Source organism: Chlorocebus sabaeus, chromosome 1, assembly GCF_047675955.1.
Source record: "Chlorocebus sabaeus isolate Y175 chromosome 1, mChlSab1.0.hap1, whole genome shotgun sequence".
Lineage (NCBI taxonomy): Eukaryota > Metazoa > Chordata > Mammalia > Primates > Cercopithecidae > Chlorocebus > Chlorocebus sabaeus.
In genome coordinates this window covers 73,645,945-73,673,339 of record NC_132904.1, presented here as the reverse complement: position 1 = coordinate 73,673,339, position 27,395 = coordinate 73,645,945, and the positions used below count along the sequence as shown (strand labels likewise).

Sequence of the window (27,395 nt, the reverse complement as noted above, 5' to 3'; positions counted from 1 at the left end):
CGCAGCAGCTGCTGAGTGGCGCAGAGTGCCCGATGAATAACCACAGAGAAACTACAACAGGAACCACGGTGCAGAGTGAGATGGGGAGAGGAGGGGCAAGGAGAACGTGGTGGGTCACAAAACCACTCAAAATCCACCACGGAGAGAGGGGGACCCTCAGGGAGAGGGCTGGGGTCCTGGAAGCTCTGTGATGTCTTGATGGTCCTGAGGGCAGGGGACCGCCAGGCACCTGGACAGGCATGGAGGGGGTGGGGGCTGTCTTTCCCGTGAGGCCTTCCATGCACTCTCCAGGGAACCATGGGACAGGAGGAAAATATGAAATAAAAACGCATGCAACCCTGCAGGAGAAAATCTATTAGACCCTCACCCTAGGGCCTAAGGAAAGGCGGAGGGGGCAGTTCTCCCACTGTCTGATGGGATCTGCAGACATGCCTTCTTTGCCAGCTTCTCTGAGTATCCACACCCACCCCACATCCTTCAGGCTGGACGTGCTCTTTCTGCCTGTGCTCCCTTTAGCAGCTGGGTTCCAGGGGGTGGACCCCCACAGTAAACTGAGCCCTGACCAGTTCTGCTCTGTGACCTCTCAGGTGACTCTTCTCTGGGCCTTGCACCCCAGCCACATCTCCCAATTAGTACAATAAGAGGACCAGATGGGAACAGCTTTGAGGCCCCTCTAGGCCCCTCCTGGAGCCATAGCAAAGCTCCATACCCATTATGTGGCCAGGGGGGCTCAGATGAAGCTATTGGACAAGGGCAGGGCTCAGACCCAGGCCTGGCCTGTGGGGGCCCTTCCCGAACAACGGAAACCACGCCCGGCTTACCATGGCGACATCGGCCTGGAATATCTGCTTGATGAACTTGTTCCTGGAGGAGTGGACCAGTTGGATAATGTCCCCATGCAGGGTGTCTCGGTTCTTCTCCAGGAAGCCTGCGAGCAGCAAACAACAGTCACATCTCACCAGCTCTGGGAGGCCCTCCCCAAACCCACAACATCTGAGCCAGAAGGAACCTCAAAATCCACTAGTTCCACCATATCCGTTTCATGGTGGGGGACCCTGAGGCCTGGAGGGGACAGAGACTTGCCCAAGATCACAGAGAAAGTGAGGGGCCATCTCCCCAAAAACACAGCTCCCCTCTTCCAGACCTGTTCAAGAAGGGCAGGGGGGTCTCAGTCTCCAGGAGAAAGCAGGCCTCCTTCCTGACCAATCACCCCAAAGCCACCATGAGTCTTTTGAACTAAGACATCAAAAGGCCTTGTTAAGTAAGTGTGTGACCTGGGAGAGAATGTGTGTTGATCCGGTACAAGCTAATATTAAAGGAATTCATTAAAACCACCTTGTGATTGGACAGTGTGTTGTTTTACGAGGACCCCTCACAGATCCTTCTGTGTGGGACAGGTAGGGATTACCTCCTCTGCCCCCAAAGGGAGAAAACCAATGTTCAGAGAAGCTAAGTGAGTTGTCTAACATCACCCAGTAAGCCATGGGCAGAGTTAAGACTTGAACCCAGGATGCCGGTGCAAAGGAGAATCTTTGCACCCAGGACCCAGGACCCAGGACCCCCAGGACCCCCAGGAGCCTAGGGAGATTCTCCTGCACCACACAGACCCCAGAGAAGGCTGCCACTCACAGGGACCAAGGAGTCGGCAACTGGTTAATGGGGAGGGGGTTGGTAGAGTGGGGCAAGAGACAGGGTGTCCAGGGACTGCAGATGACTGAGGGGGAGTGCCACTGCACAGAGTAGGACAAAGGCTGCCCATGAATGGCAGACTGCACAGAGAACCAGTGCTAGGCTGCCCGCCTGGCACCTGGAGAGGGGGGAGTTGCAGGGGGCACACAGGAATGGAGGGTGGGCCTTGCAGTGGGATGTAATTGGGTTCTCACTGAAGCTCTGACAGACTCACTATGTGATCCTAGAAAGATCCCCATTCTGGGACTCCAGGTTCCTTAACTGTTGGGTGGGAAGGATACTGCCCACAAGCTTGCTTCTCTTCAGAACACCTAATACCACCCACTTCATAAATCCACATCATAAATAAGATGCTGTATTGAATAGGTTCTTTGTGAACTAGAAAATGTTGGTAGAATTCTTTCCAGTCATTTAGTCTCTTTAAACAACCTCAGGCAAGCCATTTCCCTTTCTGGGCTTCAGTTTCCAATTCTATTAAGGTAGATGACCCTTATGTTCCCTCCAGACATAGCATTCTATGGTTTTATAAATCAGCATAGAGATTACTCAATTATCACTTCTGTATCCTCGGCAACATCATGAAGCCTGGTACATAATAGATGCTAAGAGCATACTGGTTGAACTGAATGGAAAAATACAATCCTCTATTACTCCAAATGAAAGACCAATTTGTTTGCGCGACAGTCCTTCAAACTTAATGTCTGCTTCCTTCTTCCAACAATAAGACTGAATCTCACAGTCCAGTATTTTAAGGGAGCCTGAGCCGCCATCAGATTCTACCACTGCACCCTGGCTCACTGATACACTGCTGACTTCTGGACCAGTTCAGCAAGGGAGTAAGAAACGGTGGGTTATAGCATGTTTGAATGTCTTTGGCCTTTTTTTTAAAAAAATTAATTTTTAATTTTTTGTGGTACATAGTAGGTATAGATATTTATGCGTTAATTGGCCTTTGACTATGGGTAAGATCCCTTGAGGCTGTATGGCAGGGCTCAGGGTAGACACAGCCCATAAATGATGCCAATTTGAGGTTGGCCCTTTATACCAGGGTGGGCGGGAAGGGATTGGCAAGGGAAGTCTGCAGTCTTTTGACAAACCCTGTAAGAATTCCAAGTGAGATAAGCCCATGTTCTGACCACTCTTCTTAACTTCCAGCTTTAACATGAACCCAGTTGCATGTCCTCAGGAAAAGAAGATGCATGGTCTTCAAAGCTCATGCTTGGTCTTGTTGCCAAGAGTCTTAGCGGGTAACTGGACCGGTTCTAGGCCTGACTTTGAGCCTAATGGGCTATGTTGTATCAGGTAAGGACAGTCAAGCCCCCACCATGTTCTGAGCCTCAGTTTCCCTAAATGTACAAACAAGCATTGAGCCCATTCAAAAGAATTGAAAGCAGGTACTTGAATACATATTTGCACACTAGTGTTCAGAGCAGCACTGTTCACAAAAGTCAAAAGGTAGAAACAACCCCAAATGTCCATTCGCAGATAAATGGATAAGCAAAGTGTTTATCCACACAATGAAATACTATTCAGCCATGAAAATGAGGGTAATTGATACATGCTACAACATGGATGAAAATTAACGACATTATGCTAAATGAAACAAGCCAGACACAAAACGACAGTCATGCCTTCACCGCATAATGACATTTCAGCCAACTACGGATACAATAGTGGTGCCTAAGATGGTAATGATGTATTTTTACTGTACCTTTTCTAAGTTTAAATGCACAAATACTTACCATTCTGTCAAAACTGCCTACAGTATTTAGTACAAGAACATGCTGTACAGGTCTATAGCCTGAGGGCAATAGGCCATACCAGATAGTCTGGCTGTGTAGTAGGCTGGACCATCTAGGTGTGTAACTACCCTCTACGATGATTGACAATGACCAAATTGCCTAACGACACATTCTCATAAATGACATTAAATGATGTACAGCCATATCATATGATTCCACTTATATGAGGTACCTAGAATAGTCAAACTCACATACAGAAGTAGAACACAGGTTACAGGGGACTAGAGGTTGGGAAAGGAGGTATCGCTCCATGCATGCAGAGGCTCTGTTTGGGGCGGCGAGAAAGCCCTGGAATTAGCAGTACTGGATGTGCAGCACTGTGAAGTACTTAATGTCACTGAATCCAACACTTGGCCATTTTAGTCAAGTGTGTGTGTATATATATATGTATATGTTATCACAAATTTTAAAAATCTTTAAAATTCCGGATATCTTATTCCTGGGCTGGAGAAGGGGAAGGCAGGGCTACAGGCAGGGAGCAACAGACAGCTGGCAGCCCTCTGTACCTTGGGTCTCATAGTAGACGACACCTGCAAAATGGTTGATGCCAAACTGGGTCTCGTGGTTGTTCTTCGGGGGAATGTAGTTCGCGTTGAGCTTGTGCTGGGAGTTCAGCTTGTGTAACATGGTGGTGTCCGTGCCCTGGGGAGTGGAGGGGCAACTGTGAGTCCACCCTCTCCTCCATGGGCCCCACTCCCCTCCCTGCCCATGTCTTTGCACCCTGTCTCTTCTTCAGGAGCTTCCCCTCCCTTTATTTCTACCTCACATAGGAGCTCTCTGGGCCCCCATTTGCCCAACTCTTAAGTGGATGAATTGGAACTACGCAACTTTGAAAGTGCATTCCAGTTTAGACAATCGATTTCCCAAGACTAAAATCATGGGTGCAATCCTGTCTCCCCCTCCCCAGCTCTGAGATATATGCTGTGTCCTGAGCACCCATTCTGTGCCAACTGCATGCTTGGATCTTCATGGCCTGGCCCAGGACCCCGTGGACTGTAGGTGCTTCCCAAATGGCAGATGACTGTACTTGAATTGGCCCCAGAGCCACCTTGAGGGGTGGATATCATTAGTCCTATTTTGCAGATGAGGAAAGCTGTGGCTCAGAGCAGGGAAGGAAGCTGTGCACGCCCAAGACCCTGGGAGGCGGCGGCAGGACCGGCCCACCTTGGGGAACTTGCTCTCCTCATCGATGAGGGAGATGATATTCATGGGCTTGTTGGCGATCATGTCCAGGGCATCCTGGTTGTCGGTGAACTCGATGTGCAGCCAGTCGATGCTCTCCAGGTCATACTCCTCCTGCTCCAGCTTGAACACGTGTCTCACAAAGAACTGCTGCAGGTGCTCATTGGCAAAGTTGATGCAGAGCTGCTCGAAGCTACAGGGGCACAGGGATGGGGTAAGGGTGTTGTTCAGGCCCCACCCTGCAGTTCAGGGCCTGGCTCTGCCTCCACCTGCAGCGTGGCCTTTAGCAAGCTGCTCCCATTGTGGACTCCAAACTCTGAGGCAAGGGGATTTATCAAGTCCACCTCCCTCCAGGTGCAGGGGAGGACATGGAGGCCCAGCAAGGGCAAAGGACTTGTCCAGGGTCACTCCGTGAGCCAGAAGAAGAGTTAAGGCTTTTCAGGACCCTTTCTCTTGCATGATCAAGCCCTGGGGAGGGCTGGGGATTGGCATGTGGGCACCCAAACCCCAGGCAGATTGCCTGGGAGAGAAAAAGCCCAAACGCTGGCTGGTGGGCCATACAGGGATATCGAAAGTGGCCTTGGGAGGTGGGAAGGGGGCTGACAAGGCTTGGGAAACAGCCCCGGCTGCAGACAAGGCCGAGCCACGGACACAGCCCTGTGTGTTGAGTGTGGTGTTTTGGTGCTGGAGGAGGGCTTTGAGACATCCAAACAGCACAGGAACTGACATGACTTGCCAGGTCCTGACTTCCCAGCAGGAAGTGGGGCTCCAGGACCCACCTGTACATGACACACCCATCAGCCCCTCACATAGCCCCTAAAAGACAGAGAATCCCAAGGGTGGCTGAGACCCCAACACAAGTGTGGCTCAGGCCTGGCCTCCCTGCTTTGAGACACCTTGCGGCATGGATCTGGGCAGATCAGCAGTGGCCAGCGGGGCCTGGAGACCAGAGGTTGCCTCCCCAAGTGTTCAGGACGTGTACAGCCTCCTCGCAACCCCAGCCAGGCTCAGCTGACCTTGGGGAGGTGAGGGATACAAGGGGATGAGAAAAAAGGGGAGAGGGTCCACCGTGATGGTGGAACAGCCTGGTAGAGTGTATCAGGAGGCAACTAAATGTGCTTCACAAGAGAGAGACATGATTATTTCTTATGTCCATACTGGGGAAGGAAATTCCCATCAGCAGAGCCCCATGCGGTACCTGTTCACAGCAAAGTTCTCGAACCCAAAGATGTCCAGGAGGCCGATGGACCTGCGAGAGTTCTTCACATCCTGGGAGGGAGGCTTGTAAATTGCAGCGTTGATCTTGTCCACAATCCACACGAACAGCCGCCCGTAGATCCCCTGAAAGGCAGCAATCAGCCACTGGCACCAGCCACACCCTTCCCCGGGGGACAGGCCAGGCTTGTGGACCCTTCGTGGCCTCGCTCCAGCCCTTGTGTGGAACAAAGTGATATGTGGAACCCCCAACCCTTTACTTAAGCTGTTCCCTCTGCCTGGAGCCCCCTTCTTCTGCTTGAACAGTTCCTACACATTCTTCAAGGCTCTGTTGAGATAACAGCTCCTCTCTGAGAAGCCTTCCCTGACCCTGCAGCCGGGGAAGGAGCCCTCCTTGGGGCTCTCATCTCTCTGTCCAACCCTGTTTATCTCTGAGGTCCCCAAACACAGCCCAGGGCCTGGTGTGGTAGGTGAAGGCTCCATGAATGGCAAACATGTGGCTGTAGAAACAGGACCCGATCCAGCCCCCCTCTTCTGTGTCTTCTACAGAAAGACCAAAGAGAGTAACCCGGGGCTGGGAACAGCATGGCTGATCAAAGCAGGCCAAAAGCCAAGGGCCTGGGGTGGCCAGAGCTAGGAAGGTCCCAGAGGAGCATGGGCACCTGGGACTCGAGGAAGGTCGACTGTGGCCCCGGGGCAGGCACGGGTGGCGACCCAGACGTCTACCCGCCTCCCAGGACTCCTTGGCACCTGCCCATCAACAGCCCAACTTCCCGAGAGTTAGGGCGAGCGAGCGGCCCCTTTCTTCCAGCCCACCTTGACGAAGGCATCGCGTACGTCCAGTGCCTGTTCCCTGCTCAGTGGGGTGGACACCGTCTCCCCACGGGTGATGAGGGTGCGGCTGGTCAGGCAGCTCATCAGGTCTGGGGGATTCACCTGGTGCAGGCAACACCCCCGGTGCTCACCATCCAGCCTGCCCCTTCCCTCCACCCACAACCAGACCCCTCCACTTTCCAGCACTGGCCTGGCCCAAACCACTGCCTCCACTAAGCACGCCAGCCCCAGGGCCCACGGCCAAATTCTCCCCAGCCATGGAAACCTGCCCTGGTGCTGCCTGGAAGGAACTTCTGTCTCCTTGACAGCCCCGCTTAACTCCCTCCAGCATGTCACCTGTCCTTTCTAGGACCATCCCTAACTCTGGCTTTATTCATCCCCGTTTTCCAACCCTAGTAAGTGTTTGCTAAAAGACAGACAGACTCAATGCATTTGACCCATGGACACCAGTGCCCTTTGCCCAGATGTGGAGATTGAGGCCTAGAAGGCAGGGATGACTCACCCAGGGTCACATAGCCCAGGGCATCACAGGGCCCCCACCTGCCCCGTCATCCCCAGGGCAGCTCCTCCAGGACCTGTGCCTAGCGCAGGACCTGCACACAGTTGCTTCTCCATATTGAACATAACTCTCCCAACCAGAGGGTCTCAGCAATGTGGTTCCCACATCCCAGCCCCCACTGAGCTTGAACTCAACCCTTCAGACAGACAGAAGTCGTGGAGGGGAGAAAGGCTGGGCACTGACCTCAAGCAGGGATGCAGCTGTGGCCAGCGACGGCGAGAAGAGGACCTCACAGGCATCCAGATTTTCAAATGTGCGGGCTGTTGGCAGTAAAGGGCACAGCATCAGGGGAGGGAGTGTGGGCAACAGGGGCAAGGGGACTGTCCTAAGAAGACTAGGCTGTCACTCCTGCTGCCGGAGTCCTGCCCTGTCTAGTGAGGGCATCAGCACTGTGACTAAATGCTTCCCCGGGTCAAGGTGTATTTGATTAATGATCTCACCATGAGACTGCAGGCACCATGAGGGTAGGGACCATGTATGCCCCGCACATGGCACCAGGCCTGGCATTCAAGGAACAGACACTAGTCGTTGCAGCTCTCTCCCTACTCCCAGGGCTCTTGGCAGCAACCCTGGCTCCTGTTAGACAAACTTTGGATTGCCCGTCCCAACATGTGCTCTGTTCTCAGGGCCTTTGCACAAGCTCTTCTTTCTGTTAGCTTACATTTCCCTGTGTCTCTTAGTCTTTCAAGATGACTAGACTGTGATCTCCTTAGTGCTGGGATCATTCATTCCCTGGGCACATTTCCTGGGGCTCCTACTCTGCCTGGGGACCATGCTGGGAACCAGAGGCAAGAGCAGAGTGGGACCCGCCATCTGCCTCAGGGGACCACCTCCCAGCCTGGCACACAGTGGGTGTCCAAGAATGTTAGATGAGTGAACATGTTCCCTTCCCTAGCCTTCTCCCTTTCCAAAGATGGCTATCCAGTCACTCACACCTTACAATGATTAGTTCAAAGATAAACCCTCTCTCTAAGACATCTGACTTTAAAGAAGAAACCAACTTTGAAGTGAGTCTTAAAGGGTCCATAGACAACTCCCAATATACTTTAACTGTACCTCTCCATGGTGGACTGTCAGCACAGCGACTCTACACCCAACGCTGATTTCAAGCTAGCAGACCTGTTCAAATCTACCCACAGGCGAATTCTTCCCAGCTTCCATCCCAAAGAGGGCATGTGTTGGGACAGAAACTGAGCCACCAATACCGTGTGGGCAGCAAGGCACTGCACTGCCCTTGGCACAGGGGTGGGGCAGGGCAAGGGCAGCGCAGCCTCACCCTCATACTGCAGGTTGCCCAGGTGCAGGATGGCGGCCAGGAGCTTCGAGATCTCCCAGTTCTCGGTGTCAGTGAACATGAGCACCTTCATGGCGGAACGGATGTTGGCGTACTCCTGGCTGTCCACCCGGCCCTCACAGGTTATGCAGTTACCCTGGTGGGCAGGGTGGGAGAGTGGGGTGCAGGAGGATGTCAGTGTACCCCCAGAGGGGCAGTGCCTGGCTGCCTGCCCAAAAGGCCCTTTCTGCCTGACAGGCCAGGCCAGCCTGGGGCCCTGGGCGCTGACCTCACCCGGTGAGCACCACGACTCCTCCAGAAAGTCTGGAGGGTCTAGAAAGCCCGGGCTCCCCAGGAACTCATTCTCCACACCTGGGGGTGCTGGTGCCTCTTCTTCCCATGAAGAAGAGCAGGCAGGTCACTGATGCCAGGCCAGCCCCTGTTGCCCACCTGGCAGTCACAGCACTTAGGTCCTACTAGGCTCCTGTAGCCCCCCCAGGGATGCCCACTATCAGGGACTTGACCCCCTAGGCAGGTACTGCCTGGTAGAGACAGAGGAGAGAGGTAACTGCATACAAGCAGGGCATCGACGGGTGCACACCGCATTTTCTGTGTGTCTACAAGATGTGTGTGTGTGCGTGCACGTGTGCGCCAGCCAGCTACAGGAAGTGTCCAGGGTCACCTGTCACACCTACAACACACACATGCACATACACACATACGCTTCAGGTGCCGTAGCCCACATGGACGTCCATGTGGCCTGGCCCACCCCAGCCCAGCCCAGGCAACAAGACATGGGCTCTCCCCAAGGCTAAAGGAGTGGTGCTCCCCAAGCCAGCCTGCCATGTGCATGCCCCAAGGTCCCCCACCCTTTGCTTGGTGGCAGCAATGGCCAGGGGCCCACTTTTCCTTGGTGTCCAGACAAGCCAGCAAGAAGCTGGCACCTGAGCCCTGTGACCAGTGAGACCTCAAGGCTAAGTCTGCAGCAGCCAGCTCGCTGCAATCCTAGGGTGGATGCCCCCCTAGCCAGGTGCCCGCCTGCGCCTCACCATGGCCAAGTAGTTGTAGTCAGAGGCCTGGCCCAAGCCCAGCTTCTTCTTCTGATCTTCACTCATGCCCTCCAGCATGCAGTAGAACACGTGGTAGTTCCTTTCATCTGGGGCCTGAAAATGTGGGCACAGTGTTGGGGGCCAGGGGAGGAGGGCTGGAGGAAGCCATCAAGAACTAGCCTGGGACGATGGTCTACTATTTTAACAAACGGCTTGTGGAGAAGCCCATCGGTGGGTTTCATGGTGGGGTTTCCAGCACAGAGGCAAGCAGGCAGCAATACGGGCAGGTAAGGGAGCATCAGGGCCACACAGACCCCTGAGGCCAGGGACCTGGGTCTATTCCTGCATCCCTGGGGCTCAGGCCCACCTGGCGACAGACGCGCGACTTCTCCAGCAGGTACTGCTCAATCTTGGCGCCTTCGATGGCGCCCCGCTTGTTGAAGTGGATGTCGATGTACTTTCCGAAACGGCTTGAGTTATCGTTGCGGATGGTCTTGGCATTCCCGAATGCTGTGGAGTGAGTAGGGTGTCACTGGCAAAGCCCTCTCCCGCCCCACTGCCTGGTCCCACCCTCGGAACCCTGGCCCTACCTTCCAGAATGGGGGTGGCCTCCAAGACCTGCTGCTCAATCCATGAGTGTTGCCCACTGATGGCTGCCAGGAACTGCAGGATCAGCTTTGTGCTCTCCGTCTTCCCAGCCCCAGATTCCCCACTGCAGAGGAAGGGAGTGGCAGGACCTGTCACAACCTACAGGGACTCCCCACCCAACTGGAACTCAGCCCAGGCTGCACCATCCACCAGCTCCCCCATCTGTAATACCGGCTGACAATATGGACCCTCCAGGGCTGGGGCAGGGCTCAAGGGCCCAGTGCTCTACCGCATTCTCCTTCACCTTCATTCAGACACAAACACCCCTGCATCTGTACTTGCCATAGAGAACAACGCATATTAGATGTGCAGTCAATGCTTTGTCTTTTACCCTCTGTCCAAAAGAAAATAGGAGCCTGAGACGTCAACTGACCATAACTTAACAGGAGCCAGCAGTAAACAAGGCTGGCCTCAAAAGCTAACGTGAGCTTTGGTAGCATAGAGATATAATACCTGAGAAAGGGGAGGTGATTTTCTACATTGTTACAAAGCACAGAGTACATAGGTCTGCTTCCTGAGGAGCTTGGTGGCATTTCCGATAGCACGGGCAATCCCTAGAGGTATCAGCAGGAACCCACAGCTGGAGCTCTAGGTCCTAAGCCTGGAGCTCCACACAGGTGCTGGGCCGCCCACCTGATGATGCAGCACTGGTCACGGCTATTGCGTTTCATGTTGAAGTAGCAGTTGTCAGCAATGGCAAAGATGTGGGGGGGCATCTCCCCAATCTTCTTGTTGGTATACTGGCGGATGTGCTCTGGTGAGTAGATGGAGAGCAGCTGGTAGGGGTTCACGGCCACCAGGATGGAGCCCGTATACGTCTGTGGGCAGCAAGAGATGGGGAGCTCACTGACTTTGTGTGGGAGACTCTGACTCTAGAAAGCTCTTGGGCTCTGCTCTGGAGGGAAGAGTCCTGGCTTTGGAGTCGTGTGGGTGGACCTGGAGCCAGAATCGGGCCTCCTTAGGAGCTGGGGCAGGGCCATCCATCCAGCACTGGGTCTGGCTTGGAGTTAGTGCTCAGTGACATTTGATGAAGAGGTAGGTGGTGTCTCTACGCCTAGATTTCCTTCTCTTTATCTGTAAAAATGAGTATAACTGCTTGTGAAGGTTAGAGGAGGTGGTATCTTTTAAAATTCATGGCACACAGTAGGTACTGTGCAAATGCTGACTCCCACCATGGCCTTCAGGCCCTGTATCCCAAGCTTTCGGAGTGAAATTAATCAACGGGACCATGTCCAGGGGGAGGCCAGGTTGGTGAGGGAGAGGGGTGTGAGAAATGAGCTATAAAGAGCTGAAGGAGCTGGGGTAAGTGGCTTGGGGGCTGGGTGGGCCCCACTCTCTGTAGCACTGCCCCAGGACAAAGGGAGATGCTGTGCTCTGGGGGAGAGAGCACCTCCAGTCATCCTGTGCAGCGTAGGCACAGGGGCCAGGTGCACCTCAGATAGCCTTAAGGGGGTTCTCTACTTGGGCTCCTCTGTTAGTGCAAAGATCAGCTGTCTGTAGGCAAGGCTTCCTGTTGTGGGCTTGGGGTCCTGCCACAGGGGACAACAGCCTGGCCCTCCTGCCACCAGAGCAGGGTGAGGCACTCAGGGTTACTTCTCCCTCCTCCCACCCCATGTCTCAAACTTGAAAAGGTCAGGCAGGCCTAGACCATAATTGGCAGTGGATGTATTGACATCTGGGGCCTGGAGAGGCTGAAGAAAGATGTCCAGGGGAGGTGACAGTCCACCCTCCCCCTCCCATTCAGGGCTCAGTGCATCACAGCAGAGCCGCAGCTATGCCCCAGCAGCCTCAGCCTACCGTGGCCATGCAGGGAGCTGACTTTCCTGGCTGCAGGCACTGCATGCTGGGGGAAACGCCCACCCTGGGGCCAGGTGGGGCCAAGACCCAGCCTCCAGTCCTGGCCTTGGCTGTCCTGGACCAGGACAGCTGGCCAGAAACTGCCCTTCTCTGGGCCCAGGAAGACCTTCCTTTCCCACCTAAGCCTCTTCCTCCAATCAGCCCATGGAGGGAAGCACTTGAGCCTCACTGTGCTGACCTACTAACCGTGCCACGAGAGCCAAGCAGGAAGAGCTAGGGTGGGGTGGGGGTGGGAGGCTAGAGGGGAGCAGCCAGGCCAAGCAGGCAACCAAATAAGACACCAGCTGGAGCCAGCTTTCTGTGCCACACTCACCCGCCCTCCGCAGTTGGTCTGAGGTTGCAAAGTGCAGAGCAGAAGAAAAGGAAGCTGGTCAGTGGGGAACAGGGGCTATAAGAGCATTTTCCACGAATGGCACCCACATGGCCCAGGGCTGCTGAATTCTCAGATCAGGCCCTGCCCTTGGACCCCTCAGGCACGGTCCCCTACAGCTCGGCCCTGCCCAGCCGTGGGAGCCGGCTAGATTCTGGTGGAAACCTGCATCAGACTAGGAACCAGCCCCAAAGAACGTCCCTTTGGCAAACCTCAGTTTGCTCATTTGTAAAAGGGGAGGTTAACACCACTTCCCTTGGCTGTTGTAAAGACTAAAGGGAAAATACACAATTTTGCCAGGTGCCTGGTACATAAACGCCACCTTCCTTTCTCTCTTTTGAGGCAGAGTCTCGCTCTGTCACCCAAGCTGGGTGCAGTGGCTCAATCTCAGCTCACTGCAACCTCCATCTTCTGGGTTCAAGAGATTCTCCTGCCTCAGCCTCTCGAGTAGCTGGGATTCCAGGCATGTGTCACCACGCCCAACTAAACTTTCTTCCTGATTTCTTCTTAATAATGTGGTGCTCAGCCATCTGGCCCATGATCCCCACACAGCACAGGCTGATGCCACACAGTCATTCAACAACCCTCTGCTGAGACACACGGGGAGGCTGGGGTATGAGGGCCTTGATGGAGGCACCTAGATCTCATGAGGTAGGGGTGTAGGGGAGGGAGAGCCAGGGGGCCCGCCCGCGGGTAGCAAGCACAGAGGCGTGAAAGGGCGTGACATTTGGGAGGTCTGCTGCTGAAAGGTCACCCCGGCAGTTGTGGGGATGAATGGTAGTCACCCAGGCTGGAGGCAGAGGCCGTTTCAGACCTAATGGACCAGCCTCCGGGAAGTGGTCAGAGCCCAGTGGAGGGAGGCCCTGGGAGCAGGCTCCGTGGCCACATGCAGGGCACGGGCAGTCCAGAGAGGGAAATGGGGGATGCTGAGACGCTCTGAGAAGCTGGCCCAGGGCTGGGGCTAGGCCTTTTCCCACCCATGGCACCCACGGCCTTCTCCACTCTGCCCACAGCCCAGAGGGGCCTCCTGCGCATGAATTCTTCAGCCCTGAGCCTCCTGACATCCCTACTTGATGCCACCAGCACGTCCAGACCAGAGCTCCCCCTTCCCTCCAACCCTGCTCTCTCCAGCCTTCCCAACTTGACCAACAGCGTCACCACATCCCTCGCCCAGGGCAGGAACCTGGGGAGCCCCTGGACACCCCTCCCTCACACCACTCCCACTCTCCATCTGCATGCCGCCTCCCTGGCCAGGCCACGCTCATTTCTCAGCAGCCCACTGCAGGTGCCTCCCCACTGGGCTCCCGGCTTCCACACTCGCCCCCACAACAATCTATCCTCCACTTAGAGCTGCGCCGGCTTTTAAAACATCTAAACACATCATCCCTGCCGAAAACCCTCCAGCGGTTTCCCACAGCCTCCGGACAAAGTCCAAATGCTCTTCCTGCCCACAAAGCCCCAAGCCCTGGCCCCTGCCACCCTCGGCAACCTCAACCCACAACCAAGAGGCTCCATTCATATGAAACTTTCAGTTAAAAGCACCACACTCCAACCCCTGCCATCTCAGACCAGGGACACACTTCCCCTACCCCTTCACCCAGATAATTCCTTCTCATCCTTCAGTTCCAAGCCGAGATGACGCCTCCTCCAGGAAGCCAGGCACCTTCCTGTACAATCATCATAGCCACAGGTCTCCTTCAGCATGCCCAGCTGATTCCTCTACAGTCCCCATTCAAGGCCTCCATCCCTTAGGGCCTGTCACCATGCATGGCACATACGAGATGCTCAGCAACATTTGCTGAGTGGCTGAAAGAGCAACTAGATCAATGGGCGGGGAAGTACTGGGTGAACAGCGTCCACCGCCAGCCACAGCAACCTGCAGGGAAGGTAGCGAGGGGACAGGCCTGTCAGCAGCACTGAGGCAGCCCCAGCCACGTTGACAGGAAGGGCGGTCGGGATGTGGCCAGTGGAAAACCACAGAACAGCGTGGAAGGGATGCTACCATCTGTGCAGAAAAAATGAATAATTTTTTGTATATGTATGTATGCATGTATGTATCTACCTAACTACTACAAAACAAATAAAAGAAACAGGTCCTCTTTCCTCGGTGAGGAGGATTCTTTCCAGCAACAGGGCAAGAGCAAGCCCTCTTGGGCTCAGGACTTTGCAGCTCCCGCTCCATCACCCCTTTTACTCCTCAGAAGGCTCGGGAGGTGTGGTCATATTCCCCTTTCGCAGATGAGAGAAGCGAGCCTTCAGGAAGTGGGGAGACTTGCTAAGGTCACACAGCAGATGTGTGTGGGGTGGGGTGAATGAGAAACCCTGGCACCAGAGCCCCAGCTCTGGCCTCTCCACCTGGGCTTCCCCAGACCCCAGAAACACACCCACAGGACCTGCAGAGCCAGCAGCTGGGGTCTCCTGAAGAGGAGGCTGGCCACCACTGGCAATGAGACCCTGGCCCTATCCAGGTTTCTGTGCCCATTGGTCCTCCAAGGTCTTAGCACTGCTCCCTGAGCCCTCTGGCCTGTCTCTCTGACTCTAAGGATTCAGACTGGCAGAGAATGAACGCCCAGCACAGACCTCTTGCTCAAATCTCTAGTAGTAAAATCTGCCCTGCAGAGCCACAGGTTGGGTGGGGAGAGAGAAGGACTGTTCCCAAACCAGGGATACAGCACATGTGGCCCCTAGGGGTCCCAAGACAGAGCTCAGAGGGCCTCTCTGAGGCCACAGAGATGTAGCAGGAATCAATTTCACCTCCTCCAGGAAGCACCCAGGCCTGTCGGCTCTGGGGACTTCATTAGTATTTAGCAGGCCATGGAGACCAAGAACACATCCTGGGACTCACAAGTCTTCCCAGAGTCACAGAGGTGCCCACTCCATGCAGTCTCCCTGTTGTGCCTAGCAAAGGCTGAGACCAGACAGGGATAGGGATGTCCCCAAGGGCACACGCCAAGACTGGACACCAGCCTCCTGCCTCCCAGATCAGGGCTCCAGCCTCTGCTCAGTGTTAGAGAGCCCTGGGTCCCCACCAGCCCTTCCACCCAATGCGGGGACAGTCCTTGCTCTCTGGGCATGCAGTGAGGGGTTGCTAAATGTTCTCTAAGTGCCTTTCCTCATTCTGGAGTGGCTAGGGCTGATGTGTGGCCCTGGGATGCTCTCTTGGGCTCCTGGGGACAGGGAAGCTGGAGGCAGGAGAGCCCAGGACAGGCAGTCGAGAACAGGGCATCCACCGGCCCAAGGCTGTGAGCTGGCCATGGTAATCGGAGGAAATTCTGAGTGCACGTGTTGTGCCCAGGGTAATCCAATCCATGAAGGGACAGGGGGTTGCCATGGTTAGGGACAGGTACAGTTTCCAGGTGGAACAATGGTCCAGTTGCTTCTTCAAAGCCCTGCTCTAATCCTACCTCATCCACCAAGTCACAGAATCACGAACTCAGTGAGTCAAGGAAACCTCTTTGAATCCTGCAGTTCTTCAGCACGTCCAAGAGACACTGAGAATCTAAGGTCGGCGGACTATTGGAGCTGAAGCCCTTACAGGTGCCACAGCGTGGTTTCCTGGCCAGGCATCCTGGACAAGAAGGCAGCTTAGACACCTACCTGGGCCCCTACCCCATCCCTCCACAGGGGATGGCCCCGCCTCCTCCCTCTCACCCAGAAAATAAGTCAGAAAAAGGTTATGTGAGAACTTCAAATGAGGCAAATGGTTCAGATTTGGGGCCTTTCTGGAGAACCCATAAATCCCTGAAGTTATTTTCTTTGAAACTCTCCTGGAGGATGTAATGTCCAAGCAATCCTCTGCTGGCCGCCCGGGCATCAGCTCACCACCCTCCTAACTTTACAGACAAGATTCACTGAGCCCACAGGGTCTGAAGATTTGTCCTCCCTCTCCCTTATGAATCCTGTTTTTGCCTTTGTTCCTAGATGCAGCTGACCTACCGACTCCCTCGCGTGAGGACCGGCTTGCCTGCCCTGTGGCTGACCCACAGGCTTCAAGCCCCTGAGCTATGCTGAGACACCAGTCTGCAGGAGGCCTGGTGGGACAACTTCCATCTTACGCAGCTCCTCCCCTGAGACGGGGCCCTCTGCTTCTCCTGACAGGAGAGTGGGCCTTGGGTTCCAGCCTTGGCATAGGACTAAGACAAAGCATTGGCCCTGGAAGTGCCCTGCAGGCAGGTAGACAGGTTCCCTGCTCACCTAAGACTGCCCAGGCCTGGGTGAGTGGCCACAGAGGACCCCAGCACCCACCAGTGACCACTTGCCCTCCAGGGAGAGGAACAAAGAGGGGGCTGCCAAGAAGTGGGGTGTAGACACCAGCAAGTCCTTGTGAGATACAGCAGGTGGGTGTCCCTGCCCTGGGCTTAAGTTCTAGCTCCTCCCCGCTGCCTGGGTGATGCTGATGACATCTGGAGGTACCCTCCATGTCCTGCCCCTCTAAGTGCAGGTGAGGCCTGACTGAGGAACACAGTGAGAGGGGCTTCGTCAGGGCTAGAGGGCTCTCTGCCAAAGTCACTTCCAGTGCCCAAACAATGGACGGCAAGGAGCCACATGCAGCCTCTCCTCTGGAGCCTAAAGCTGCAGAGGGACCTAGAGTCAGAGAGTGGCTGAGGACCTCTCTGGCAGCTGAGGGGCCATAATTCAGGGCTTCTGAGAGGGACTGAACCCCTGGCCCTGAGAGCTCCTTGTCGTGATTCTTCAGTGACAACACCTGGGGCTCTCTGAGACTTTTCCAGCCCTGGGCCCTGGCACCCCTTCATGGCCTGACAACCTGAGGGATGCTGTGCCTGCCGATCACTCACAAGCATGGCCCTGCCTCCAGCATTTATTCAGGCCATGCCCCTCCTGAATGCCATTTCTACCAGCCAACCTCACCCACCTCCAGAAGCCCAAATACCGCTCCTCTGAGCTGGGAGCCAAATCACTCCTGCAGACCTGACACCTCCCCCAGTAATGCCCATAGTACCAGCCTTCCCTGGGCCTGGGTCTCGAGATAATCAGGCCGGTACTGCTTGGGGGGGAGGGGGATCCTTCCTGCTCCCTGCTGGGGGTTGCACCTCCTTGGTTTCCTTTGCCCTTGCACTGCTGGAGGATGGGGCTGGGTCAGAAGCAGGCAGTGACCCGGGCACGGCACCTCTCTGGGCCTGATTAAACCTGTGGCATCTCAGTTTCCCTGTCTGCAACTGGGCTATGGGGTAGAGCAGCAGTTCTCAGAGTGTAGACCAAAGACCCCTAGGGGTCCAAGACCCTTGCAGGAAGTCTGCAAAGCCTTCTGTTTTCCAACTACACATCTGTGAGGCCAAATTTTCTTCATACACTTCAGCCAAAATATCACATCAGACTGGACATTAAGCAGAGATGAGAATCCAGTTGGCTTTATTAAGCCAGACATTAAAGAGGTTTGAAAAAATCTGTAAAACAATGCTACTCTTCTCACCATTTTTTTTTATTTTGGGAAATGTCATTTTTAGTAAAAATGTTATTTATTTTATCTTATAATAGATTTATCATGGTTACTTTTTCAAAAATTAATATGTTTCTAAATGTCTCAGTTTTAACTTCTAATATGGCAAATATCTACAGATATAACTCAGTATACCAAAGTCCTTTGGGATCCTCAATAATCCTCAATAATTTTTAAGAACATAAAGGGTTCCTGTGACCAAAAAGTGTGAGAACCTCTAGAGTAAATGATCTGCACGGACCCTTATTGTTCTGCTCTTCTCTGAGCTCAGCCTCTTGGAATCTGCTGTGGCCTGGCTGGGGAAGACATCTTTATTTGTCGTCTTGAGTTTGAAGGTGGAGAGTGGTGTGTGTGTGTGTGTGTTTCTAATATCAAGGTTTGAGGGGAGGAGGAGCAGAGCATGTTCCCTCCTTTAGCACCCTCCTGAGGACATCCATCCATCCTCTCTTGCCCCTGAGGCCTGATGGCAGGTCCTAGCCCCTTAGCAAACACCCAGCAGAGCAGCCCTTCTGTGCCTGGGCAAAGCACCAAGCCGCTCACTGACTCCGCTCTGGCCTTCCATTGGTTTCAAGGCGTAGAGAGGCACATGAAAACTGTGTAGTACAAACCGCTCCCCACCCCAACCACACCACAAAAGCCACGGCCCACGAGGATGAGCCCCCGCCGAGCCAGCGGCTGCTGGCAGATGGGCCCCAACAGGGGCCCCGGGGTCCAGCTGTACAGCGGACAAAGTCTCAGGAGGCGGGCCCCCGGCAGGGCGGGCGTGCTGGAGGTGGGGAGGGCGGGGCAGGGCGGGGAAGGGCGGGGCAGGGCGAGGTGGGTGGGGTGGGGCGGGGCGTGGAGGGGCCTGGACTGGCAGGCCGGCGGGGGCGGCACTCACGTAGATGAGGTGGTCCCGGTAGCGGATAAGCAGGTTGCGCAAGATGCCCGCCTCGTTGAGGTCCCCTAGGCGGATCATATCCTCCACGCCGTGGACCGACGTGGGGTGCATAGGCTTGATGTGCGTTGCGTTCTGCGGGGAGATCCAGTGTTCCTGCGGGGAGCCGGTGGCCAATGTCAGCGAGCTTCAGGGGAAGGGGCCGGGATGGGCGGGAGCGCGGGGTGAGTGCTAACCCCGGTAAGGGCCTTGACCTCTCTGGCGGTCAAACACGGTCAGTTCTAACAAGGTTGAGCCTTTCAGGATGGTACTAGCCACCTCTACCCCTCAAGGACGGCTCCTTCTCTTAGGGGATTCTCTCGCAGACCTAAGAGGTGGGCAGGGCAGGGCAGGGATTTTGATCCCAGCTGACTGCTGTCAGTAAGGGGATCAGGGTTCCCTCAGGCCCTCTGCAGGATGGAGTGGAAAGGGTACTAATTAGAGGTAGACAGGCTTGGTCTCAAATTCAGGCTCCGGTGGAAAAAAAAAACAACAACATTAAAAAGTGACTTCAGGCCGGGCGCGGTGGCTCAAGCCTGTAATCCCAGCACTTTGGGAGGCCGAGACGGGCGGATCACGAGGTCAGGAGATCAAGACCATCCTGGCTAACACGGTGAAACCCCGTCTCTACTGAAAAATACAAAAAACTAGTCGGGCGAGGTGGCGGGCGCCTATAGTCCCAGCTACTTGGGAGGCTGAGGCAGGAGAATGGCGTAAATCCGGGAGGCGGAGCTTGAAGTGAGCTGAGATGCGGCCACTGCACTCCAGCCCCTGCGACAGAGCAAGACTCCGTCTCAAAAAAAAAAAAAAAAAAAAGTGATTTCAGATAGTGCCAAGAATACCTCAACAGGTGTATGTGGTGGAGAGTCATGGGGGGAGCTGCTTGAGATGGGGTGGTCAGGGTCTGCCCCTCTGAGGGGGTGGCATATGAGCTGAGGCATGAAGGAAGAGAAAGAGACCACTGTAAAAAGATTGGGGGGTGGGGGCGGGGGGCCAGAGGGCTCCAGGTTCAGGGAACAGCAAAACAACGGCTCAGGCCGGCAAAGCCTTGGCACATTCAAGGGAAAGACGGAAGGCGGGGCGGTAGCAGTGGCGCTGGGGAGAAGTGGACCCACCGGGCCGTATTTCCTGGGGCTTGCTGATGAGCTGTGGGAGCAAGGGGTGTGAACTGTCGGGACCTGTGAGCTGAAGTGGAGGACACAGGTTGCTTGCCCAGCTCTCCTTACTCTGCAGTATTCCCCGGCTGCCCTGTGGTGGCAGATGGGTGAGCATTTGGGAAGTGCACCGGCTCTTTCAACAAGCTGGCAAAGCCCTGGTTTCCTCAGGGCCCTGGGGCCCTCCCCGACCCCAGAGGGGAGTCTCCAGCACCTTCACAAAATCCCAGACTTTCAGGGAAGTGTGACCACCGCCTGAGTGTACCTCAGCCCTCCCATCCCCAAATGCCATGACCAAGTAGCCCCAGGACCTGCCTTTTGGGGGAAAAGGGGACCTCTCTGCCATCCCCCAGCTCAAGCCCTGAGACTTGCTGAGCAGATGTGATGCACATGCCATGTCCTCCCCCACCTGCTCCTCCTCCGGGTCCCTTCTGGCAGAGCCAACCCCAACAGCTGGACACTAGCATGAATCTGGACATCAGCTCCCCACCACCACCACCACCCCAGTCCAACAGGTCACCCAGTCCTGCCCATTCAACCCTCTAAAAGGCTGCTGAGTGGGCAGTGCCCTCCTCACCACCCTCAAGCCCACACCCTGATTGAGACCACCATTTCTCACTGGCTCTTCTGTCAAATCCTTCATCCCCTGGTCCTTTCCTGAGGCACGCTCCTGACCCTGTCACTCTGGGGCTCTCAGCCCTTCCTTAACTCCCCTGGGCTCCTCAGCCTGGCATCAAGGGCCCACATGTGCTGGACACAGGGATCCCTAGCCTCCATCCCAGCTACCCCTGGCACTTCCTAGCCAGGGAACATGGGTTTCGTGTCCCCAAAGGCCTCTGTGACTTTGCTCCACCATTCCCTCTACCTTCTTTCTCCTTAGCCTTCGAGGCTTGGCTCGGAGGTTTCCCAGTTTCTGAAGCCTCCCCTGACAGTGCTGGCCACCCTCACCTGTGCTGTCCCCCTGCCTCCAGGGCCACATCTGAGGCCACGGTGTCTCGCACAGGGGCTAGGCACAAATGATGTGGCAGGGAGCCTCTGATGGGACAGATGGCTGGCTGGTGACTGCAGGGGACCAGGTCTGAATGAGAGGCAGAAGTCAGTCATGGAGAGACCCCAGAAGTCCCCCATTTCAGCCCCCTCACTTCACATGAGAAAACAGGCTTGGAGGACGGTGGCAGCCTGCCCAGGCCCTCAGGGGGATCAGGGTTTGCGCTGGGCAGAGCCCCCCAGCCCAGTTTCCCTGACACTCCATGGCCAGCAGCACTTCAACACAGGGTAGGTTCTCATGCAGCCTCCCCAAGGCGAGGGGTTGGGTGCTGACGTTAGGGAACCTGCCTGGACTTTCCAGTCCCGTGTGGAACATTCCTCTCTCCCAGGCACCCTATGTCTTATACAAGCTGATCCCGTTGGAAAATCTCCCCACACCGTCCCTGCTCTGTGCCTCTATCCTAGGCCCCAGTGTGGACAGGAGGGGAGAGGGCTCCTGGGCAGGCTGTCTGCCATCCCCATTTGACCCCAACCTCAGGTCCCCACATCCCTCCCCAAAACAGTTCCACACACAGGTTGACAGTGCTCAGTCACGGCATGACCCCAGACCCCAAAGTACATCAGTTTACCCTCCTGAGCCTCCACGCCCTCAGCTGTGAAATGGGAATGAGAGTAAGCGTCCCTTCTTCCCAGGGTTTTGGGAGGACTGATGGATGTGATCACGACATCCATCTTTGTTGACAGCTTTCTCCTGCCAGGTCTGTAGAGTGCTGCTGCTTGGTAAATGCTCAGCCAAAGCTGGGCATTGTCACTCTACTGCCTTTTGATTTACATTTGCTCTTCTAACATCCCTAACAGAGAATCACTGACCCCATTTAACAGTGACGAGTCTGACTCAAGAGGTAAAATGACTTGCCCAGTAGCTGCGCCGCTCACACTGTTTCCTGCGTGGGAGGACTCCCAACAGAGGCCAGCACCCTTCAGGTCAAGGTCCACAGGTACCTACCAGGGGCCAAAGTGTAAACAGGGCAGTAGCTGAGGCCTGGCCTGAAGGAATGCCAGCAACTGGGGGAGGGGAACACGGTCAATTCCAGGGACCAAGTATGCCTTTGGGAAAGAGCTGGCCTGTACTGAGCGGGGACAACTTGCTCCCTAGAGGAAGGGAAGGAGGGGTGTATCTGGCAACAGGATTGGCTTGGACAAAGGCAAGACACTGGGATTCCAGTGGGGACTGGAACCATAACCTTTCATTCATCACTCGGCGAGTCTTTACCAAGAGGTTTCTCTGGGCAGACCCCTTGATGAACTCTGGGGAACCAGATGGAACTGGCCTGTTCCCTGCTCTCAAGTTGCTAGGAGTCTGTGGGCAGACAGAGGGGTAAGAGATGACAGCCTGGAGTGGGGAGAGAGGGGATGGAATGGGGGTGGGAAAGGCTTGTAAAGAAGGGGTCTGGAAGCCCTGGGGGTCCAATGCCATGGATGCAAACCCCAGCCTCCTGAAATGCCCCTGCCAGCCAGTCATGCCCACCCCTCCTGCAGCCCCCACTCTCAGGGCCTGGGTGGAGGAGAAGTGGAAGGGGACCTTTGGGATTCGGTGACTCAGAGTTACGGGACACCATCTGACATGCAACATGACCCAGGTGAAACTCAAGCCTGCAGACAGAGTCCCTGGTCCCCACCCTGGGGGCTCTGGGCAGGTTAGCAGGCCCGTCTGTGCTGCCAGCCAGCCTGTGCCTCCCCTTCTGGGGCTGCACCCTCACAGTAGCTTCCTAGAGGGTCCTAGAACTGGAGCCTCTGGAACGATATTGGAAGCACTTGAGTTCTACAGCCCAGGGGCCAAAAATGTAATCACATTTAGCAGAACCTGAGCCCTAAAGTCGCCACCGAGATAACGCTGACAGGGGAGACTCACGCACAGAAGACAGAAGTCCTGGGTTCTACTGAGATAATGCTGACAGGGGAGATTCACGCACAGAAGACAGAAGTCCTGGGTTCTACTGAGATAATGCTGACAGGGGAGACTCACGCATAGAAGACAGAAGTCCTGGGTTCTACTGAGATAATGCTGACAGGGGAGACTCACGCACAGAAGACAGAAGTCCTGGGTTCTAATGCCAGCACCACCACTTACTAGCTGTGTGACTGGCTGCGTGGTCCCTCTATGTGCCTCAGTTTCCTCATGGGGTAACAGTTCTTTCCCTCCCTGCCTTCCACAGATGCCATGAGAGTCCAAAGACAGAACTTGGGTTAAAGGGCCTTGTAAACGCTGAGGGGATGCACCTGAGGGCTGCAGGAGTATGTGGGATGCTCCTGCCCACTCCAAGTCAATCCTGGCCTCAAGGATCCTGAGCCCTCCTCTCATCCCCAGCAGAGCCTCGGTTTCAAGTCCCTGCACCCTCTTTCTCCTGACTCTCCTCCCTCAGACCAGGAGGCTAAGACAGGTACTCAGTCCAGTTCTATGTCCCCAGCCCCTGGCACACCATGGGGCACAGCCCACATTATGGCAGAGCTGAATCTCCCTGGGTTCTTCATATCCCTGCTAAGCTGCACCTGTGTGCTCTGCACCCCATCTGCATACCCCCAGTGACACACACATGTGCACACATGCTCAGAGGCCCCAGAGCTTCCCCTCCGGGCCCGCATGTGAACCAGCCACCTTCTCCAGGGCAGGCCCCTGACTTCAGACCTCTCCGAGGCCCCACTATCACTACCTAGAAAACTTACACTTCTGGGGTCCCTTTCCTTTTGGGCCACAGATAAAGGGTTAATCTGTGAGACCAATTTCCGGGGCAGTGTCAAGGTGGACAGTGGATTCATGTGATGTCAGTAACCCAATACAGTAAGGCTGTGGGCGTTCATTTAACTTTCAGACTAGCACTAACTTCACTGAGGTGTTCTACACATGTGATCTCACATATGGGTCAACAGCCCTGTGAGATACTTATTATTATCCTCATTTTACAAAGAGGAAACTGAGGCTCAGGAGGGAAGGAGACTTGGCCAAGTCTGCACAGCTAACAAGTGGATGAGATGGGATTTGAATGCAGTCAGTCTGCCCCCAAAGCACCTCCGTGTCTGAGGAGCTTCTAGCCTGCTCCCCCAGCACTCAAACCCCACCATACACACACACATCTCTAACACGAGGCAGAGTGAACTGAAGTGCTTGTGGAAACAGAACAAGTAGCCTGAGGCAGGCAGGGGGTTCCCTCTTGCTGGGGTGCTGGGGAAGGCTCATGGAAGGAGGCATCTGAGAGGCAGAAGTGGGGGCACGGGCACAGCCTCCATCTTCTTTAGATCATCTCCCTGCCTTGAGGCAGCTGTCAGCCCAGATCTTCCCCCAAGGCATGGGGCAGGAGGAGGGAGGGGACTACTCACATTGCCTTCATCGTCCACCACCTGGATCTGCCCAGAGTCGCAGAGCTTCACCACTGCCCCGATGGGCACATCAAACTCCTGCCCCGATCTCAGGTCCATCCACACGTAGTCCCCCTATGGGCAAGAGAGAGTCCCAGGCCAGGTGAGCAGGGAGCCCCCTTCCAGGCAGCCCTGTATCCCTCTGCTACCACCAGAGGCTCTGGGCCAACCACAGAAGGGGGAAGAGAAGGGGACTCACACTTACTAGAAACCTTCTGGAGCAGGGCAGGCCCTGGGCTGGCCATTTATGCAATGTCATCAGTCCCTCCTCTAGAGCAGCCATGTTCCCATTTTACAGAAGAGTTAGCAGAGGCTCAGAGGGAGCCAAAGCCTCTTGAAGCCCAGCTCTTCCCATGGATCTACACTCTACATGTGTATGACAGATTCACTGGAGTCTAGACAGAAACACCAGACCACTCAAACCACTTCCTCTCTAACATGAGGTGACACCAGAGGACACCTAGACCGTGGGTGAGCTGCATCCTTCTTTACCTCCAGGGCCGATTTTCATCATCATCATGACAGGTTCCTCACAGGGACACCACTCCGTGCTGGGCCCTAGATAAGGGTTCAGCCACATTGTCTTCTGGCATGTGGGGAGCGCCCTGACCTCGCAGGAGGATGTCGTTTTGCGTTTCTGTGGCATCTGGCCCAGGGCCTGGGTCTCACTACTCACTCAGTAAGGGATCGTGAGAGTCAAACATAAAATCCCAAGTCAGAGAAATGGACTGAGAACAACCACATTCAGCACTGATGGATTCAACAGACATGTATTGATTACCTACTGAGTACAAAGCACTGATTAATCTAAATGCTGGGGGTTGAGCAGTGATTATGGAGTCTACATTCAAGTTAGAGGTGGTGACAAACAACTGAGCAAATAGATCAGCATGATCACTTTGGATACTGGGGTGAGTGCTGTCAAGGAAATAAACAAGCCAATGGTAGAGAATGACAGGGCCAACCAACCTAGACCCAGTAGCCAATGGAGCTGCTCCGTGGAGGGAATTGCTAAACTGACACCTGAAGGATGACAAGCAGTCAGCCAAGGGAAAAGCAGGGAACAGTAATCCCAGCATAGGAAAGAACATGTGCAAAGGCCCTGTGGCAGGAAGGAACAGCCAGGAGGCAGGACCTAATGAGCAAAAGGGAGCTCAGAGAAGTAGACAGGGTCCAGGATACATAGGCCCTTTGTTGGCCTTGGGATACAAGCTTAGATTTTATTCTAATCCTAATAAAAGTATTCTTTTTTGGATGGTACTCAAACTCCCTAGGAGTGTGGAAGAACTCAGACATTCTAATAAGAATATAACTTAATATCAAATTGCAAATAAAAATGTAACAGCTGATAAAACTGATTCACAATGAAGTAAACCCATGGGAATGGTCTGACAGAATCTGTTCTGGGCTAGGAGTCAGAAGACTGGGTTTCAGGCCCTGCCTGGCCTTGGTGAGTCGCTGACCTCTTTGAGCCTCAATTTCCACATTTCTCAGTGAAGGCTGAACTCAGTGAGTCCAAGACCAACTCATTACTGTTTCAGCCTCCTCTTATTCCCATCAGAACCAGCTATAGTCATGCATTGTTTAACGCCAGAGATAAGTTCTGTGCGAACATCTTGGAGTCATCGAGTGTACCTCACAAACCTAGATGTGTACTTCACTACACACCTAGGCTGGATGGGGTAGCCTCTTGTTCCTAGGCTACAAACCTGTACAACCTGCTACTGTACTGAATACTATAGGCAGTCGTACTCCATGGTGTATATTTGTGTATGTAAACATATCTAAACATACACATGAAAGGAATAGTAAAATATGGTATTATAGTCTTATGGGACCACTGCCATCTATGTGCTTTCTTCCAGCCACAGCTGTCCCTGTGGACCCTCTCTTCATATGAATGGGAGGTTGGCACATGATAGAGTCAGGCTAGTCCCAAACCCAAACTTCCTCTCAGAAAAAGTAAGAAAACTTGGAGAGGCTTGGGAGTGGAAGAGAACTCCTGTTTATGGAGCATTCACTGTGGGCCTGGGCTCCACAGGCTGCATCCCATAAACTGCCCCATTTAATCCTCACAGCTGCTTGTGCCCAAACCCTGCTGCGCTCCCCGACCCTGGGCTTACCCCTGACAGCCACCCCACACTGGGTCTGCTCCCCTTCCCCACTGGCCTGGAGCTCCCTAGGGTGGGGCTGAGTCTGAGTCCCTCACCTGTGGCTCCCCAGAGCCCAGCCCAGAGCGGGCCTCAGTGAGAGAGAAGGGGTGGGGAGCGTGTTCGCTTGTGGGTGACAGTATGTGGCCAGGGGACTGTCTCCAATTTCTCTCCTCAAAGAGGTCAAGAAACATGCCCAAGGTCACACAGCTGTTTTGTGGCAGAGCCAGGACTGAAGCCCAGGTCTGAGAAACCCCAAATCCAGGGCTCTTTCCTGACATTCCCTGGGCCCAGCCCCACATGTAGCTCAGTGAGCAAAACAGGAAGCACTGATAGAGTCCTCCGTGCCCAGATGGCTCATGGACCCTGAAGGCAAGCTGGAGACAGGCTGAGGGCAACTGGAAGGCAGGGGTCTAAGTCACCTGTATCCCCCAGCCCAGCACGGGGCCTGGCACACAGAAAATGTTTGTTTCCCCTGGGAGAAGATAAAATAACCAAAATCACAAAAACTTCATGTGAGCGGGAAATGGAGATTCCTAGAGGCTGAGTGAAGCACTTGGGGCCACACAGCAAACAGACATGACTAGAACTCTTCTTACTTAGGGCTGTCACCAAAGGGCAGTGACCAAACTATCTCTGCTCTAGGTCAGACTTAAAGAAACAGTTTCAGATGGAAGGGGAGAGGCTTCAGGGAGAATTCTGGGGTCTTAGGACTTCTGAAGGGGAACATTCCTGTGGCCCTAGGGAAAGTTGTTGAAGCATTGCAATGCAGGAAGGTTGTAAGGATCCTCATTTTACAGCTGAAGAAACTGAGGGCCAAAGAAAGAAAGGAACCTGG

The 27,395-nt window shown here is 54.6% G+C and overlaps 1 protein-coding gene across 7 annotated transcripts in view; it reads right to left on the bottom strand.

Annotated features, from left to right (window-relative positions):
- The window catches only part of MYO7A (myosin VIIA), an 87,081-nt gene that overhangs the window by 48,171 nt on the left and 11,515 nt on the right, over positions 1-27,395 (bottom strand). For 4 of the 7 annotated variants that reach the window (XM_008020227.3, XM_008020223.3, XM_073019576.1 and 1 more), the window contains 14 exons: positions 24,369-24,482; positions 18,817-18,969; positions 12,422-12,439; positions 10,885-11,069; positions 10,194-10,315; positions 9,971-10,113; positions 9,604-9,717; positions 8,558-8,711; positions 7,465-7,541; positions 6,705-6,824; positions 5,872-6,014; positions 4,656-4,866; positions 3,998-4,133; positions 822-928 (listed from right to left, as the gene is read on the bottom strand). In XM_008020227.3, the coding sequence (XP_008018418.3) occupies positions 822-928; positions 3,998-4,133; positions 4,656-4,866; positions 5,872-6,014; positions 6,705-6,824; positions 7,465-7,541; positions 8,558-8,711; positions 9,604-9,717; positions 9,971-10,113; positions 10,194-10,315; positions 10,885-11,069; positions 12,422-12,439; positions 18,817-18,969; positions 24,369-24,482 (1,797 nt within the window). The remainder of the gene's footprint in view (positions 1-821; positions 929-3,997; positions 4,134-4,655; positions 4,867-5,871; positions 6,015-6,704; positions 6,825-7,464; positions 7,542-8,557; positions 8,712-9,603; positions 9,718-9,970; positions 10,114-10,193; positions 10,316-10,884; positions 11,070-12,421; positions 12,440-18,816; positions 18,970-24,368; positions 24,483-27,395) is intronic. The other 3 variants (XM_008020224.3, XM_008020226.3, XM_008020230.3) reach the window with 2 other exon arrangements.